At 31.7% G+C, this 20,076-nt stretch overlaps 2 protein-coding genes across 4 annotated transcripts in view; one reads left to right on the top strand and one right to left on the bottom strand.

The window, feature by feature from the left end:
• Positions 1 to 14,495, bottom strand: part of LOC118195843 (adipocyte plasma membrane-associated protein-like) — a 91,532-nt gene extending 77,037 nt beyond the window's left edge. For all 3 annotated transcript variants that reach the window (XM_085810054.1, XM_085810056.1, XM_085810055.1), the window contains exon 1: positions 14,320 to 14,495. In XM_085810054.1, coding sequence (XP_085666180.1) covers positions 14,320 to 14,480 — 161 coding nt within the window. In that variant the 5' untranslated portion in view covers positions 14,481 to 14,495. The remainder of the gene's footprint in view (positions 1 to 14,319) is intronic.
• Positions 14,496 to 14,778: 283 nt separating this feature from the next.
• LOC118184906 (uncharacterized) overlaps positions 14,779 to 20,076 on the top strand; it is a 39,204-nt gene continuing 33,906 nt past the window's right edge. Inside the window, exon 1 of the mRNA XM_085810057.1 lies at positions 14,779 to 15,432. Within this exon, the coding sequence (XP_085666183.1) occupies positions 15,142 to 15,432 (291 nt within the window). The 5' untranslated portion in view covers positions 14,779 to 15,141. The remainder of the gene's footprint in view (positions 15,433 to 20,076) is intronic.

The following is a 20,076-nucleotide window of genomic DNA, read 5'->3' as shown; positions in this document are numbered from 1 at the left end:
CAATTTTTTGTCATCTAAAATAGATTTTTTGTATGATTCTTGATATCTAGCAATAATATCGGAATTAATGAGATTTTCATTCGTAATCATAAACGGTTCAGATAATTTTTGATAAACTGAAATATTTTTCCAAACCATTTTATCTTTCCATTTTCTTATGAAAGATTGAGATAATGTTTGATATTCAGAAATTAAATCCCAGTAAATAGCATTTTCAAAATTTCTAATTAAATCTTCATTTAAAACACTGTTTTTAGAAACCTCGCCCCAATTAACATCCATTTATTAAGGATAAAAATTCATACACTCCTAAAATTGTTTCCATTCTAACACTTCAATTTTCAAATAAGTTTCAGTAGTTTCCTTCTTGCTTCGAATTTTTAATTTAAACATATCACTGATATGAATATGTCCAAAAAAATTATTATCTATATTTAAATCTGCACCCAAAATAAAAAAATCTGCTTTTGAAAAGATGAAGAAATAACCTTACAGATTCATAAATCTAAAACTCCAAATTATGATATGTACTTAAGAAAAACGGAAAGTGTTCAAATTTATAAGGTGAAAAGAATTGCAATAACTAAAACACAATTAAAGAAAAATGGAGGATCTTTTTTAATTTTTAACGCTAATCATAGCCCCATTGATAGCTGATGCTAAATTTGCAGTTCCACCTTTAGGAACAGGTACTTTACTAGGTTTAGTTTGTGCAACGTACAAGAAAAGATGAAAGGATCTGAGGGCCTTAAAAAAGCGTGGAAAGGAAGTATATCATCTATGGGAATTTCAGGACAAATGGACTGAAGAAATTTGAAAAATGGTTTAGGTCTGTTTTTACATCAGATACATTACTTAAAAAAGATTTAAAAACTTAAAAAGGAAATTATTAATTTAGATGTATCTACTAGTCCTGGAATTCACTGAGGGTTCCTTATTATAATGATCCTAAATATACATATACGGAATGTTTTGAGCCTTTGGGTGACTATACATGAAGTAATAATTAAAATAAAAGAAGTTTTATTTCTGTGAATGTTAGGGAATTTCTTAATATATCTAATAAAAGCTATATTTAGCCTATATTGATGCTTTTTTACAACATCCTGCTTCTGTAAAATGTGGTTTTTATTGTGTGAAGTATATTTCTAAAAGAAATAATGATATTTCGCCAAAGAAAATACTCGCTTCTTTCACGAAAACCTAACGAAACATAGCAAACATAACGAAACTTCTAGCATAACGAAAATTTAGCTTTAAAGCGATAATAAATTAATACCATTTTTTTCAAAGATGTTGAATATGTGCGAGAATTTCCGATCTCTGAAGCTTCACTCTCAGAGAGCAAAACTGACAGCGGAGAAGATACAAAATTATTTGATCAGATAACCTTTTCGGATATTCAAAAACCAGTGATTTATTATAGTTTGGAAGGTGAATTTTTTATGACACTAACATATATATATATATATGTTTTTAAAACAGAGTATAATAATAGAGTATTTTTATTTAATAAAACTGAAAGAAAAATAGTGTTATTGTAATTTAAGAGGTTGACGAAATGCTTTTAAATTTCATAGATAAAACTCTTTATAAAAGAGTAAATAATTATTTATTTATTATAAAAAGTTTAGGATTATTATAATATTCCAAACAAAATAAATAAAACCTTAAAAAATAAAGCGAAAAATAAATGTGAAAATATTATTAATTAATTCTTACAGAGGAACGACCGCCTATGACTGCCCTTTACGACATCTGAAAATCATCGTATAAATCCAGAGAGTATTGTAGTACTTCCTTCTAGCCGAAAGGCCTTAAAAATAAAATCGTAATAAATGGAAACCACAAAAATAAGTTGTCGTTGTAAAGTTGAAAAACCATTAAAGGAGTTTTATACTCAGTTCCGTTATGCGAAATTTCATTATCACAGTATTTGTAATATTTGTAAATCAAAAATTCACAATGCAAAATACGATTAGGAATGTGGTAAGCAATATCCTCATGCTCATAAAAACGGCGTTTAAAGAGTAATTATTATAGCTAACCAACAATTTTTTCGCAAAATTTAGTTACTAATTTTATTTATTTAGATGTTATTATATCACGATATTTTATATATAAAATGAATAAATAATTCTTAATTAGTTAAGTATATTTTCCAATATATTTGGTTTTAAGATGGAAAACATTTCCTTTCAAAATGTTTCCTAATAAATAGAAGACACACTGAAAGCAAAGGCTGTAAATGAACGAAAAACTTTAAAATAACTCATTATTAAACAATCTAGCCGTTTATAAGAATGATAATTAAATTAAACTATTAGCCAAATATATGAGAAAGACATGTGAATATAAGTATGTTTTAGTAGATTTATTTAATTGAGGTATAACAAATTACTTATATAATAAAAATAAGAAAGAATTTATTAAAAAAAAACAGAAAAACTTAACAAAATTAAAAAGATATTTAACTCATTTCATTTGAAATATTATAAAGAAACAAAAGATTTTATATCTATAAAGGTAAAACAGATTATATAACCCGTTTGATATAAGTGTTTTACTTAATTCTCATGGCATATATGTAGATAGAAAACAAAAACAATTTATTAAATACCCTAAATAATTTAGAAAATACTACATTTATACTATTTGAGATTTAATAAAAAATACTAATGAACTTCAATAAGAACAAAAAGATGCTTCCATAAATCTGGAAACAGTTTTTGAACCAGATTGTAAAATTACAAGTTTTCATGAAAAATATATATAAAATGTCAAAACCTATAAAAAGTTATAGATTAATAGCATTAAAAGATTTGAAAACTGCTAAATATTACAATATTTTACGAGATTTATTTAGAAAAGCGATTGGAAACATAAACGGTTTCCAATCGCTAGTAGTAGTATCATTACACATAATCCTAAATTCAGTGATACATTTCATCCTCCAAAGCGATGTCCTCTAAAAATGCTCGCTAAATATATACAGATGCTTTAATCCATAAAACGGAATATAAAGAATTGGATATAACTGAGTGTGTATTTCAATTTACAGGCAATCCAATTACTTGAGGGAGATAAACTGAATGAAGAAGTATTTGTCAGATTAAAAATGACAATATCTGTTTAGATAAACGTATAAAAACGGCTCTAAAGATTCAATATCCTGACATTTTCTGTGAAAAATTGAATTATAAAAAATAACTAAAAATTATATTACATATATTAAAAAAGGAACATTATTACAAAAACATTATCTGTAAAATTACGTGAACTGTGTAATATTCCATTAGAAATATATTACTTAGAGCATGTTAAACTTTTTGAAGAATTTTTAGATATTCAAATTACTATATTTTGGGCAGAAAATTTTAATCAAAAATTATATAATGGAGAATATAAACTTACATGTATATACATTTGTAAAATTAGAAATCACTTTGATGTTACTAATTGTGGTACTGGTTTTTTAGGAAAAAATAACTATGGTCATTATTGCAAAATGACAAATAAAAGATAAACACAAATTTCCTTTAAAATGTAGCAAATATTTTGTAAAAAACAGTATTTGTCAAAGAGAAGAAATAAACTGCAATGATTGTTTTAGATCTTTTAAAGATACAAAATGTTTTGAAAATCATAAAAGAGAAAAAGTTTGTGAAACTCTATGGAAATGCCCAAAATGTAACAGGAATATTTCAAAAAAGGAAAGAAATACAGAAGAATATATATGTGGAGAAATCTTATGCAAAAATTGTATCGAATGAGGTCCAAAAGAGCATAAATTTTATTTGAAAAGAAGAGAAGCTAAAGAAGGTATGCGCATAAATAGTTGCATAAAAAAGAATAGACAATAGTGTGTTATGTAAAGAAAAAGACGGAACTAATTGTTTAAGTATGTGCGTGGATAAACTTAAAAATAAAAATTGGGGTTAAAATGCACATATGGAAGATTTACAGAAAAGTACATGCTTTCTTTTACTTTGAAACAAATCAAGAAACAGGTATTCATAAAGTTAATTTAGTAATAAATCATGATTTTAGAGGAGAAGAAAAAATATTTAAAAACAATGAAGAATACTGTAAGTGGTTATTCGATGAAAAACGTTATAGTTATACAGTAATAGTTCTTTATGGAAAGGATTTGATTTTCAGTTTTTTAAAAAATATTGTTTTAAAAATTAAAATATTAAAGTGTATGCTACCTATCAAGGAAATAAACCCATCTATATGAACGTTGAAGACTTTGGTATGATTTGCTAATTCTATTAATTTTACACTCGTACCCTTGAAAGACTTTCCAAAAACATTTGGTTTTAATGAATTAGCTCATTAGTTTAACGCATCTAAAAACCAAAATTATATAGGAAAATATCCAGGTAAATGCTATTATATTTATTATGTTTGTGATTATATAACTTCAAATTAAAAAAAAATCCTTATTGGTATAATTCTGTAAAAATGATTCTGTGAAATTCTTGATTTTCTAACAGAAATTATTAAATATTGTAGATCTAATGTAAATATCTTGAAAAAAGTATATTTAAAACTTCGGTAAAAAATTCTTAAAAATTGCAGATATTGATCCATTTAAATATGTTACATTAACAGGTCAGGGCTTAATTTCTGAAATTACTAGAAGAACCGGAGCCCTATGGAAGACCATCAGGAAAGAGGAACAAGAATAAATAAATTAATAAAATGACTAATAGAATCATGTATAATAAAAAATTAATTATTAAAAATATTAAAAATTTTTAAAAAATTCTGAAAGTTTTCAGATTTTACATTACGCTAAAAGGGGCACTTTTAAACGTTTTGTCGGTTACATTTATTTGCTAAATATCACGCTCTTCGCACTTAAGCCATAAAATTCAGTTCAACAGCAATATCACAAAATAATTTTAAAATGAGCATATCTTTAGAATTTCCGATACACAGTCTCGCGCGCTGGAGATAATTTTTTTTTCGTACAGTGTTGCCACTGATCGCTTTGAAATCGTTGAATTTGTTAATCAAAAAATTCCTTAAAATTTTACAAAATATGAAATAAAAAATAAAACAAATTCTAAATTCCAAATTTGAGCTTCCAGATGACCATATTCTGGTGGATACGTACGTTATTCAAAGTTTGATGGCTCTAGGTACCGTCGTTTTATCACAATGCTAGAAACATACATACATTTATGCAGATTCTTCGTTATTTAATTTCTTTAAATATAATACATGGCTGTAATTTTTGGTGGCAACAATTTGAAAAGTGAACCAACATTTAAAGTTTTCAACTAAATTAGGATCTCTAACGACTGGCTCCTCAGTTATCTAAACAGTTAAAATCGTCTCCACGCAGCAAAGCCAAGCCTAGAATGTCAATATAATCTGAAGGGTGTCTAACAACAACTAGAGAGCTAATTTCCAATACGGAGCATAAACTCGGAACTAACTCCGCTACTATTTCTCACGAACTCTTAAAATGCAGCTTAAACACTTCTTCTGAAACACAGATTTTGCATACTATGTCATTAAAATTTACATTCCGGCAGGAAACTGAAATCAGGAGGAAAAGGAAATTTGAACTAAAAATAATTGGTTAGAATAAAATAAGGTCTTTACAATATTAATATACAATATGCTTTAATTAGAGGAGAGAAAGACTGTATATAGCAGCTCATAAAGTAGATGGATTTTATGAACATGATGTTTTTAAATTTCATGGCTGTTATTGGCATGGGTGTACTAAATGTTTTGACAAAATTATAGCAAATATGCATAAAGAAGTATGTATGAAGACCTATATATGAGAAAGCAATAAAAATAAATAATAAGACGCAATATGGGACTATGATTTTGAAAAGCATAAAGGAATTAAAAAGTATATGAAAAAAAGAATGAAAAGATATTTAATGCAATCTTTGAATCCTAGAGATGGTTTTTTAGCCGATGTTTAGCTACAAAATTATTGTATGTAATGAAAAATAATGGAAAAAGGTAAATATATTATTGTTTGTTCACTCTACGCAGCTGTTAATGTCTTTCATAATTACCCAATTGGATATCTCTACAAAATTCACAATCCTATGAAATTTGATAAAAATTGGTATGATAAGGTACATACTTATATCATCCTGTATTGCATTTTAAAGAAGATAATTTGTTATTTTCATTATGTAAATCATATTAAATGCGAACATTTTAAAACTATTGCCGGAAAGAGAAAACACACAGAGTGTTATAAGTTAAGAAATAAGGGAATGTCAATTTATTGATGATTGGAGTTTCATAGGTATTTGAATAGCAGAAGTTAAATTAGCTATTGAAAAAGGATACAAAATTTTAAATAAATTTGAAGTACGGCATTTTAAAAGGAAATTGAACAATTTATTCAAAGAATATGTTCAAATGTTTTTGAAAATCAAATTAGAAACAGATGATAAATGATCTACCATTCTTAAAAATAAAAAAGTATATAAAAGAATTATTAAAGAAAATATATGACATAGATAATCTTCTGCGTAGAGGTGGCTTTATACTCATGGAATGGTCATCTAATATAACTTATGTATTAGAAGAATTATCACAAGAACTCAGAGAAAATGCACTTTAGTTGGACATTTTCAGGGAACAATCAAGGAAGGCGTTGGGAATAAATTAGCATCTCCACAGTGACACATTTGATTTTAATATGCTACCTTCTTTAATTTCCATTGTCACTAAAAGGAATGTGCTGTCTCAGAAGTTGCGAGACTCTTTGATCCCTTAGGCTGGTTAGCCTCAGTTGTTATTTCCGTAAAAATACTTCTTCAAGACTTGTAGACTGATAAGTTAGATTAGAATGAACCCCTTTAAGCCTCAAAGATCGGTGATTAGGCTCGCTTTCATGGGGAGTTAACTTCACTGAGTAAATTAAAATTCCTAGAGTGATTTTAATTAATAATTATCATAAGATAGAGTTACATGTCTTTTGCGATTCACCTGAGTTTGCGTGAATTGTGCAGCTATTTATGCTAAATCTTTTAATGAAGAAAAAATTAAGATGCTATTGATATGTGCAAAAACAAGAGTTGCACCACTTAAAGTTCAATCTTTACCAAGAAAAGAATCATGTGCTGCATTATTGTAGGCAAATTATTATTTCGCATACCTAAGGAATTCATTTTGAAGTCGTCGAAGATTTTTCCTCTAAGGCTTGTGTGAGAGGAAAAATTAATTTTTAAGCAGTTCATTTTGAAGTCGTCGTCGAAGATCTTTCCTCTAAGGCTTGTGTGGAAGCATTTAAAGGGTTTATAACCAAGAGAGGAAAAACCAAAGGAAATACGTATTTAGTGTCCGTGGGACGAACTTCAAGGGTACTAGCGAAGAAATACGCAAGGCCTTCTTGTTATGTAAAAAAATGAACATTTCCAATCTTTATGACTTCATAAAATATGATATGTAATTTCATTCCTTCAATCGCACCATATTTTGTAGGAATTTGGTAATCTGCAGTAAATTCTATGAAATACCATCTTCGAAGATCAGTGGGAGCAGTGATTTTGACTTATCCTGAATTCAGAACCTTGATAACACAGGCTGAGGCCTGTATGAACTCGAGGCCTTTGTATCCACAATCTGATGATCCAAACTATATTATTGTGCCACACTTTCTCATTGGTACATTTCTCTCGTCATTACTTGAAGAAAATTTAGAACAAATGAAGAACGTTCTTGATAAGTGGACAGTGAGACAACTAGTTTTCCCAAAATTTTGGAAAAAAAGGAGCCGACAATATCTGTCTGAGTAAGTTGTGGACATTCGAACTGCCAATGGAGAAAATAAAATACCTGTTGTCAAGCTCTGCCCTTTGCTTGTCAAACACTCCATGTTTGAACATTTTTGAACATTAGCTTATTATACGAGGGCAATCCCAAAAAAAGGTCTCCTATTTTTTTGGGGACGTAGAGAAAGTTTTAATACGGTTGTTGGCAACACTGTTGTGAGTGGTGCCTTCTCCGTTACCACATAAGCACGCAGGCGCTTCGCTCGGATGCTCAGTCTTGGCTTGGCAGCCATTCGAAATGGAGCTCCCGATAAACGTTACCGCCAAGTGCGAAGTGCGCGCAGTTATTCAATTTTTGAACGCAAAAGGCGTTAAACCGGTTGAAATTCACCGCTTATTGACAGAAGTGTATGGACAGTCGTGCATGGATGTCAAAAACGTTCGCAAGTGGTGTAGAGAGTTTACAGCCGGTCGTACTGAAATTCATGACGAAGAAAGGAGCGGGAAGCCATCAGTTGCCAACGAGAGAATCGCGAAAGTTGAGTTCCTCAACTTTCGCGATTGTTGAGTTCGTATTCGTTGAGTTTCGCGATTGTTGAGTTCGTAAAATTCGTAAAGATCGGAGGATCATCTGGATGCTCCTGAAGCTCCTCAACGCTTCCTGAAGGGTATGGCGGCAAGCTGGTATGACATGGGCATTGTAAAACTGCCACAGCGTCTACAAAAATGCATCGATCGAAATGGCGATTATGTTGAAAAATAAAGCATTCTGCAATCTTTAAAGTGATATAGCAATTATAGAAAATAAACGGTTCTTTGTATATCTAAAAATCTAGGAGACCTTTTTTTTGGGATTGCCCTCGTACCTTTCAGTGGTGTTATTTTGCAGGTTTTTCATCACTTGCCATTAATATTTCTTCAATCATTTTTCAGGTCATCTAGTTCGCTCCTTTGAAGCTCTTGGAGTGCTTTAAGGAGCGCGGCATGTTAATTTAAGTTGATGCAAGATGGCGCTGCTAGTACAAGCGCAGTTTATTTTTAGTTATCATGTGACTATCGCGTTTTGGCGACGAGAGTAGATGATTTGTGTTTTCGCTGTTATTCGTAACTTTTTTTTTTTTTTTTTTTTTGCTTGAGAATAGAAAACGCTTTTTTTTATACAGTCCACTGCTTATTAGCGTTATTTAGCATCGTATCATCAGTCAGAAAGAATATAAAGAATAACCAGATCTTCCGACGCGTTAGTGACATCAATTGTTAGCATGTCCATCTAGAAATTGGAAGATCCGAGGTCCATCTAGTAATTGGAAGATCCGAGGCCTGGATGCTGCTGATTTTTCATGTCTTCTACAGAAATACCCAAATGATAAAATTTTATATCTAAATAATCCTTTTTCTGTATATTTCAATGAAAATAATAACAGGGAAAAAGAAACAGAAGCTAGGAAGACCGTTTGTTACTCGGAAAATAAAGTTAAACAACACATTTTTGAGCGGTTTCATTACATATGCGGAAATAGTTATCCTGGGGATAACACCCAAGATTTCAGTCGTTTCCAAGAAATAAATTTATAATACATTTCTTATGCAACGTACAGATCCATTTGCTACTCCCAATAATCACTAGACAAGAGTTTAAAAATAAGTTCTAAAAACTAAGAAAACTGATGAACTAAGAATTGCTCATGTGAAACGAAACACATTAAGTGTTTTAAAAAGCTCCTTGTAGTAAGTTGTTCCTTACCTTATTATAAGTAGTCTTAGAAGGGTGGAATAAACCAGTTCCTCATATGTAATATTAAATCTGAAAATACTTGTAAGCAATTATATTTTAAACCTTTTTTACCCAAAGAATAAGTTATCGACTTACGGATCATATAAAATGAAATACCATTTAATAAAAACTTCGAGGTTTAGTATTGCTACAAATGGTAATGCGAATAAGTGCTTCTAAATCAATGTATAGTGTTTCTTATAAATTGGAATTGCTTAGGTTGTAGAGACATTAGGACTTTTTTTGGAAGCAGGCAAGATGAAAACGTAGCAACCGCCTTCGCCGGGAATCGAACCACGGACCTCTGGAATACCGGCCCAGCGTGCAGAATTACTACACCACGAAGGCACGCTAGGAAAGTGGGAGAAATACCGTATATACTCTCATTTTTAAAGGGAGACTGTGGTTTTTAGGGGACCCAGTCGCCAAATCCTGGGTGTGGAAAAACCTCATCCAACACCCTTTTAGTTCGGACGCCACTGTAGAGACATTAGGATTTTTTTGGAAGCAGGCAAAATGAAACACTAGCAACCGCCTTCGGCGGGAATCGAACCACGGACCTCTGGAATACTGGCCCAGCATGCAGAACCACTACAGCACGAAGGCACGCTAGGAAAGTGGGAGAAATACCTTATAAGGTTTCTTTAGTAATATTTTTTAAACGGTAACCTAATATATGGATCGGTCATATTTTGGATAATTTCAGCTTATGGGAACGAATTTCTTCGTGTTTGATTTATTCGGTTATGGATAATTTTAAGAAAAAAGGGTTATTTTTCATTAACGTTTTAATTTTCAAACGCAACCAGTATGAAATATTTAGTTTCTTAATTTTTTTCCCCCGATGTGATCTCTCCTAGATATTAATTTTCACAATCTAGAGCCCTATTTTATTCATGGAATAAAACCTTAATCATTGGTTGTAGACCAATAGTTAAGCCGGAACCATTGGTCTACAACCAATCAAACATTCGATATTTAATAAATCAGGCAATCCTTTTGAAATATCCCTCATAATACTATGATAATTTATTACCGTAAGATGTTCTGTAATAAATTCAGTTTAAGTTTCTCGCACTAGCTGCTGACTGGCTAAAACTACTGAACTCAGGTAATTTGACCTCAGTTTGAATACTGGCTGCATGTTTCCTTGCTGTGTAACATAAATACGATCAGTTTCCTTTAGTATTCCATGAAAGAATCTCTTCCTTTGGCAGGTAACTGCTATATGCCTTTGCTGTATACAGTCAAACAAACAGACAATTTAAATTTCAAGAGCAAATTAAAGGCATATGCCAAATTTGGGATTATTTGTCAAAAAAAAAAAAAAAGTTTACAGAAAGTGAGGAAATCCTTTGTAAAAAATTTGCCAAATTGATTAAATTCCTTAGGTATGCGAAATAATAATTATTATTTCAAAAGTATCACATTGGTATACATTTTAACTTCGCAGCATGAAAGCTACGTATGTGTCATAACTAATATGCAAACTTTATAAACTAGGAAGATAGCTGGGTCAGTTTTCTCTGTTTCTTATTTTGTAAAGTTAATCGTTTTGATAAATGAATGGGGTATTCATTGTTTACTTCGTATGTTGTCCTTATATAGACAATTTTATTCGGTACTCCCCATTTATGTATTACTGTAAAAACTCTCTATAGATAGCTTGGGATGAGTAATTTTTAATGTTAAAAACCCTAAGACAAAAATTTCAATAATTTTAAATAGGAATTTCTATTGTACCAGCTCTGAAAAAGTAATGACTAAGTTAAGAAATGATATGTCAGCTCAAATTTGAACTAGATTTTTCCTACTACAAGCAGGAAATCGGGCAAAAAAACTGTTATGCACAGAGAAAAACTCAGCTGTGGGGTAATCTATTGTATAGCAATCAAAGAAAAAGCACTATGTAGCAATCAAGCAAATTGTACCTGTGTACCAATCAACCTGACTTCTAAATTTTGATGTTCGACTAGAATTTTCGGTTCTTAAATTTCAAGTGAATGTTGGTTCTTAAATTCCGAAAGTTGGTTACACTATTTCGAAATTCTGTTTATGACTTTCTCATTGCATTATATTTACTTTAGAAATTGACTTTTTTTTTCAGCCTTCTTCAACTCAATTGTACGGAATTAACTTTGGTACATTAAACTAGATCTTACATAAGATATAATGAGATATAATAATGAAATTTAAGCATTAAAAGATTTTAAATGAATCGAATAACAATTAATCATGGCATTACATAAATTTATATTTCTCGGTTACCCCAAATCCATCCATTAATAGTAGTGGGATCGCGCAATTTATTTCAAACGTCACAGAAGATAAGATTTACTATACACTATCAAAGAATGAAGATAGCAAAATCAGAACCAGCTAAATGTTTTAACCATATGCCAACAAAGTAAAATACTCGAAGATTCAGGTTGAGCTATCTAAATAATTCTGAAAATAATTTTAAGCTCTTAGCCATCTAAAATTTGAAAGCGCTAGCTAAAAAGAGAACATACTGGAAGAGCTCTTTGAAGAAAACATTGGTACACTAAGGGTTTTCGTGCCGTTGACGATGACATTTTGTTTTTCTAAAAATGTCGAAGGGAACACCGTTGCTTTAGTAACGAGCGAAAAAGTAGTTAAACTTACTTTTATGGTGCACAGCAGTGAAAGAAATTAACTTTTTAATTATCAAGGAGTCACGTTTTAAGACAATCAACCTTTAAGCTTACCAAGGAGAAAGGTACCAGCGAAATTCGCATTGCAAAAGAGAAAATTTGAGCCGGAATGTTAGTTCCATCACAACATTTCATACTGAGCATTCTAGACAGTAGGAACTTCACTTTCATTCAGCTAATTTATATTACCGTTAAAAAACATTCTCAGTAATTAAAAAATTGCTTTAGTGACATTCACAGGTACTTTATAAATGGCAGTAAATGTGAGTCTAATTCTGATAACGTTCTTATCAAATAACACATTTGATTCATTTAACTATATATAGATTTTAAAATATAGATCCCATCAAATTTCAGAAAAATCATAAGATTCATATTCTCAGGACATAAAAGATTTTCCTCGCGTGTAATGTAAATACGAGAAGTTTAATCAAAGAACAATGGGAGGGATCTATGTATGAAGCCTTCAGAAATGCCCAATTGAGTGATTGTGAAAATAATTATAAATTATTTAAAATTATATCAGAATATTCCGACACTACCTTTTAGCCAATTTTTTATAATTTATTCTATCTTCTTTAATGGGTTTTAGAGGCCTAGGTATTACTGTATATTACTGTGCTTTCTGCTATGGTCTTAGTGGTGAACGTCAGCTAACATTGGAAAAGTCCATGGTTCTAATCTCAACGAGGACACAGTTGAATTTTATATTTTCTGCTACGAAAGGCCTGGAAAGGTTCTCTAATGGCGTTCTAACGACTGGCTTGGTTGAATGGGCCTTGTACCTCTCCCCACTCACCTTTTAAGTGGGATAAAAAGGAAGAGATTAACACATTTTACCGTGCTTGTTATCAAGATGTAAGTGGTTAACTTGAAAATTTCATGGTTCTTATTCTGACGAACGCACAGATGATTATCAAGTTCCGAAAAGCTTGATAGTCGCTATCAGGTGAACTGCGAATCTCATAATGGATATTTTTACTAGGAAGTATATTACAAAAATATATTATTTCCGTAAGACAACTACATCCCTTTAATATGAACAGTTAACAAGCAAAATAAAATCGTTGTGTTTTTATACAGGTCATATTCTTCTAAATTCCTGGCAGGGGATCATAAATATTAAGAAGCCCTGGCCTTCCCAGTTCTATTAAGGAAAATAAATTAATGACAATTTCAAAAAAATTGTTTTATCTCGAATGCAATTTGGAAGAATGAAGATATTACACCTTGTGCTAAATTTAATACTATGTTATGCGTTAAAATTGGTATTGGTTGGGAAGTTAATAAACCCGGCTAACTAACAATATAACAAAACAATATAACTGAGCTCACTCTTATTTGATAAAAAATCGCAATTTTTTAAAAATGAGATTTTCTATTTAAAAATTTTGTATGTGTGGTGGTAGAAATAAGTATTATTATTTATGTTAGTGATATAAACGTTAGTAACACTTATTGTAAAATATGCTTAACTATATTGTTTTTAGCAGTGGCTTTAAATAACTCATTATTTTATTACAAAGAATATACTGCCTCAGTTTGGTAGATAATGTAATGATCATGTGCCTGGTAAATGAACTGGAGGTTTTTGAAATAGTGGACTTGTAAATATTGTGGATGATTAATGCAATAAAGTAAAAATGAACAAAATAGTGATGCTGTAACCTAACATATGAATAGAAAAACTATGCTGCAGAAGTTTTAACATTCAAAAAGGAAATATTAAATGAAAGCATAATTCTTAAAGCATTATAAAAATCGTAATTTCGGAAAATTATTTGTCTAGGATTAGATAAAATCTATTTGTGTAATTTTAGAAATGTTAACATCTGTTTAAAAATGTAGAGATTTAAACTAATTTTAAAATGATAACTTATATGTACACAAATTGAAATGTAAGCTGATAATGTAAGCGTATACATATGTAATGTTTTTATCTGAAATTTACTATGATTTAAAAAGTTTTTCACAAGAGTTTCTAGAGATAGGTGTTTAATATTAAACAATGCTATTTTAAAACTTGCCTCATTTCGTATAATTTCATTTAATTTTATATACTAATAAAAATTCTTATTAAATTATGAAGTTAAAAACATTGTCTTACCTTTGAAACGAAAATCGACTTTTGAGTCCTTTGTCGAGCCATAATCCAAAATAAGTAACCGATTCCAATAAATCTAAACTGAAGAAACAAGTCCAGTCGAGACTACAAACATTGTAGATGAGAATTAAATGAACTCTGCTTTTTTGCTTAAAATAATCCATTATTTCAGTTTCTGCTTAGTTTCCAGCTCTTGAAAAAGATATCAGTTTAGAAAATAAATAAAATGTTTGAAAAATCTTCAATCTCTTTTAAGAGCTCAGTTTATTACTTAATTACTTTCCATTTAATTTGTGAGATAAAAAGGTGCTTTGCATTTGATGCAGCTTCATCCGTCTTCAGTGAATACATTTGTTGTATCACAGCCAGAAACACGATTTTCGCTCGAAGTTCTGCCTGAAGACTTCATCAGAGTATTACATATCCTTTGAATTCGTCTTTTCTAATGATCTCTTATCAGTCTTGAATAAGTTCAGCCACAAAAATCCGAATCCTTCTTACTTTAAAATCATTGATTTTGGAACTAATGCTCTATTTAAAATATTAAGTATTCCTGTGGTAGGGCATACTTGGTGAACACAGCTAAGCATGAAAATGCATCAAAACTCTTCTTTTTTGACTCGACCAAGGCATTCCGAATTACTAGTAGCAGAATTACTTGGCTCCCTTTTGCGTACTGCGAAAGCTCTCTCATGAAAGTGAGTTTAACGATGTTTCTCGCATGAGAATGACCCATTAAGAAATTTAATTATATAAGGAGAAGCACGCGGCGTGTGCTTCACACAGATAACAGCGAATTTGTGTCGCATTCCCGCACAAATCACAATGGACATTCTTGCGATTGTCTTGTTGGCCTTTGCCTACTTCCTCGTTGTGACTCCATTTAACGTACAACAGGATGCATTTACGCTACCGAAGATGGGACATCGTCTGAAAGGGAAGGAACTAAAAACGAAGCAAGTTAGGTCAACTTTTGTTTGCGCAAATGACTGCGTTCGTATACGAGAGTGCTCAGCATTCAATTACGAAGATATAAATGGCACTTGTCAACTAATGGCCACAGCTGATTTGTCGAAATCAGAACCGGAACCCAATTATCGAATAGTTAGAAAGAAGGTAGGCTCGACTATAGGTTTTATAAATATTTAAATTTTACCTGTAAAGTATCTTAGACAAATGCCTGTATTCAGATAATTCTACTGTGTTTATCTTTCTGGTTGTAAGTAACTTGTGATTTGCCCTATTGTGCTCAGGAGGCATATTTGGAGGAGGTTTTTCAGCTGATCTTTTCAGCTTTCATAATATGACTTAAACAGAGATAAAATTCAGCCGAAACCAGGCTTCGGTAAGTTTTAATTCTCAAAGTCAAAATCTTAATTTCATCTACAGTACCCTGGGGCACCGAGTAAAATGAGCTCCAGTATTTAACTGTTTAAATGAATCGCAATATGATCTGAAAATTCTGTACTAATACAACATTTCTTTTAGCTATTAACTCTCATTGATATTAGCTCTTCTGAGGACAAAGGTTAGCACCTGTCCAATAACTGCCTGGACAGTATCTAATAAATTTCAGAATGCTCTGTATTCAGAAAGAGGGATATTTTGGTGCAACTTATCCGGTTAAGAAAACTGAGTTTTTAATGAACTAAAAAGACAAAATCAGGGAGTGATTTTTATCTGACTGCTAAAAACGTGTTCAAAAGCCTTTTTCTATTCAAGACATATCCTTCCTTATTACTATTAATTTATTCACCTTTAATTTGTTTCATTTCAGGAACGATAATCTAAATTAATTTGTTATTCTTTTAATTATCCTTAATTTACATTAATTTTTGAATATTTTACTTATCTTTCTATATTTCATCTAATTTTAACTGTTAATTGTTTTGTTTATTATCATCTCTTCCCTTTTCCCGCAAGTCTTCACTAGAGCTTAAAATGTTAGAAATTAAAACCTGGGCTTAAATATTGTTCACGAAATACTCTCTTTTCGACACAATATACACAGAAACAGAGCAATGTGTGGGAGTGGGAAATTTTGAAAATTTCCTAATTCATGCTATATGAAGGTTCAGATATGCCATTTACATAAAAATAACGTCCTCTAAATGGCGTTCCTTTCTGAGGTAACATTTCTGAATTCGCGAATGGACATTTCTCATAACTTTCTGCAGTACGTCCGCAGTAAAGGGATCGAATCTTTTCACATATCGCAACTTTGAGTGCATCTATCATCTTTGAGTTCATCACATATCGCAGCTTTAATACATCCAAAATTTTCCAAGAAATTTTATATCTTCGTTATTTTTGGCTAAAAAAATTTCAGCAAATATTTGCCGACTGTTGAGATCACTATCCTGCAGTGTACGGATTACCTGGAGCTTATATGGATGCAGATTTAAATCTTGATGCAATATTCTACCCAAGCTCCGACTAATCCTAATAACTGTTAGTTAATCCTAATGACTTCAAATTCAATGTGACTTATCTCACTTGTTTGATAGTAATATCAGAACAAGCCTACGAAATTCATCGCGGCAAGGAGTGCAAGACAGCGCCTGTCGTTGGCAAAAGCCTTAAGCACTATACAGGTGACAATACGACTTCGCTCAGTTCTGCTCCCAGTTTTGATGAAGAGCACTCCGGGGGGGGGGGGGTCCAAGGGTCTTCCGCCTCTCTTTCCCTACCACCAGCCTTTTGAGAGGACTTTCGGCCGCATATTTACAATGCCCCCACACCACACAGACACTATACATTTACAAACATCCATACCTTATCCGGGATTCTAACCCGGGCCCTTCGGAACCGCAGTAGGCTAACCGCTATACTGTCTGGGGAGCTCAAGTTCAATGTTGACCCTGTTGCTTCAAATCTTTCCACCCATTTCTTCATATCTGAAATGGCATTGTGTATGCTACAGTGTTATGGTCTCCCCGTATTGGTATATTTAACAATGCCCGTGTATTACGCAATTCAAAATTTCTCACTCTCACGCCCACTCTGTGCATGATGTTTCAAGAAAAGCACCCGACCATTAATTTGTTGATTGTTTGGACACAAGTCCGGCTTATTTTAAGAAATGAATCAAATGAGGTATATTTTTGAACTATTTTAAGTTTGGTTACGTGATACCTATTCGTAAAAATAGTGGAAATTTTGCAACCGTTCAGCAAGAAATTTAAAATCATGAAGTTATTTCTGATCGTGCTGAAGACTTTCACGCAAAACTGGCCTTAAAAAGAAGTGTTAAAATAACACAATTTAAACTATTTTCAGCACTTTAGAAAGAGGCTGATTTTAGGTCTCATACAAAATTGTAACTTCATGGTACATAAATTTTGAATTTCCGCAAACAGGAGTGATAAATATCCTCATACATCAAGTTAAGCTTTGTACGTTTTTGTTAAAAAGTGTGACGCAAGGCTTCATTGTCAGAAAGCTTACCTCAACTGATTCGTTTTCTAAATTGGGGCTATGGGTCTGTGAATAATGGTTCGAAATGTGCTTAGCTTTTAAAATACCATGTACAAAAACACGTAAAGTTTTTAAAATGCCATATATATTTATAAACACTAGAGTTTATAAACACATCAAATTTATAAACACTGGAGTCTAATACTAGAGTTCAGCGTTTACTAAGAAGCTCTTAAAATTTTCTATTTAGCAATGTTTATTTTTTCTCGATTTTTAATGCACACTGCTTTGGATGCTATTGCTATTATATTTCATGTAGAAGTAGAGGCTTGTAAGATTCCAAACCTAGAAGTTACTGCTATGTGTCTGGAACGTTGAGAATTGGTAAGCGAATAATCGCTTTAGTTCAGTAGATAGAGCACAGATATTCGAGAAGGGTTAAATATCCTTTATTATTCCAAATAAAGTTCACAGAAGACTCCTTCTTCGAGCTTGCAATAAAGCCTCCAGTCGGGCTTGAGCTCAGGAAACTAAGGAATAAAGCTTAAATTATCAGGGTCAATGTTCCTTCTAACCTTCTTCGGGAACATGCAAGGACCTGACTCGGAACAGAGAGCTTACTAAAGCTATGTTCAAAACTGTGGGAAGTAGACAGGATACACAAGAAGGGTCTACAAAACCCTTTATTTTTCTCTATTTACAATAACTTCCATACTTCGGAATACACAGACCCGCTACTTGGGGTCTAACGTAAAAATATAAAAATAGAACTAAACTCTAAGTTAACTTTAAAACAATAAACGTGGAAGATTGGCCTTATATTAACAGGAAGCCGTATGTAGTACAGAGAACTGTGAACACTACAATACGTTTAAAAATATCAAGAGGATTAAAACCTCTAGCCTGGAAGACACCTGAGTAAACTTCTAAGATAAGCGGCCTGCTTCGACTAACTGCTTCCTCTCTGTCGCTTGGCGAAAAGCCACAACTTAAATACTTGGCGTTCGCCAGACAAACTTTGCATAAAATACTTTAACGCTTATAATTCAAGCCGGAAGTAGAAAATAAGAAGTGATAGTAAAGATTTAAAATAAAATAAACGTTAGTAAAACTTAAGATCCTTACATACTTCCCGCCAGAGTTAATTAGTTTGAAACTGAGGTCTAAAACGACCTTGTTGAAAACTTATAGCTCTAGAATCTAACGCGAGGCCAATCTTTTACAAGCATTTTTCGCTAGAAACTAGAAATTTAAAAGAAAGAAATTTGTTTTTACAATAGCAGCTCCCAGGACACAATTTTTTCATCTGTACTGCATCTAAACAGGAGCTTTTATTCAAATCTGGTTCCTTCCAGATCTCTGGAAGGAAAACTAGTTTAATGAAATGTTACACAATGAAATGGCAAGTAACATGTATAATTATATTTCTCTTAACATTCTTATTTCATTCATGACTATTTTAATTATCTCTCCCCGTGCTCTCTGACATGTGTTGTAAAAGAACACCAAACACGAATGTGTTTCTGTCTACGTGTTCAACACTTCCTCCTACAATCAAAACACTAACGTGTTAAAGTTCAACATACCAAGACCTCGTAACACACCCTAATTTCAACTCTAAACCCTGAGGTACTATTCTGAAAGTGGCTAACTCTGAAGTGTAGCGTCAGAGAGCCTAACTACATCATTCAACCTTTAACACATATTCACCATGATTTAGTCTTTTTACAGTCACACGAATAAAAAAAAATTAACATTACTTTCACTTTTACCATATCACGGTATTTCTTAACATTTAAAATAACAGTTCACATTGTATATAAGAACATATTAACATGCCGTTAATTTTATACATTTGAAAACATACATTAGTAGTACATTGTTAACTTCTATTCTTTTCAAAGCAAGTGCCAATTCTTTCTACATTGAAATAATACATTTCAAAAAGTCTTTCAGACTAAAACTTCTTTCTTGCCAGAATGTTTTAAATAATATTTATACAATAACGTTTTACAATATTTAAGTCTTTACACAACGCTATTATACATCAACTTTAGTTTTACGCGCGAGTAATTGAAAAAACATAATACCAAAATCGGTAACAACTCATTTCTCGCCCTTTTGGCGATAAAGGTAGACCTCGCATGAGGTAAAACTTCTTGAAATCTGCCACTTGCAGTAAGAATGAAAGATTAACTTAAGTTTGCAAAGTAACATAAAATTTTACTTATGTTTGTGATATTCGGCCATTCTTTTCTGGGCCCAGTCCTTAAAGGTAGTGCAGATAGTTGTTTGATTTATCCTCCTTCTTGTACGGGCTCGCCCTTCAGTTCCTCCCTCTAG

The sequence above is a fragment of the Stegodyphus dumicola genome, chromosome X2 (genome assembly GCF_044657685.1).
Source record: "Stegodyphus dumicola isolate Sdum_Otavi_A_Nest chromosome X2, ASM4465768v1".
In the NCBI taxonomy this organism is placed as follows: domain Eukaryota; kingdom Metazoa; phylum Arthropoda; class Arachnida; order Araneae; family Eresidae; genus Stegodyphus; species Stegodyphus dumicola.
Note: the sequence above shows the minus strand (reverse complement) of the source record. Positions and strands in the feature narration are given on the sequence as shown.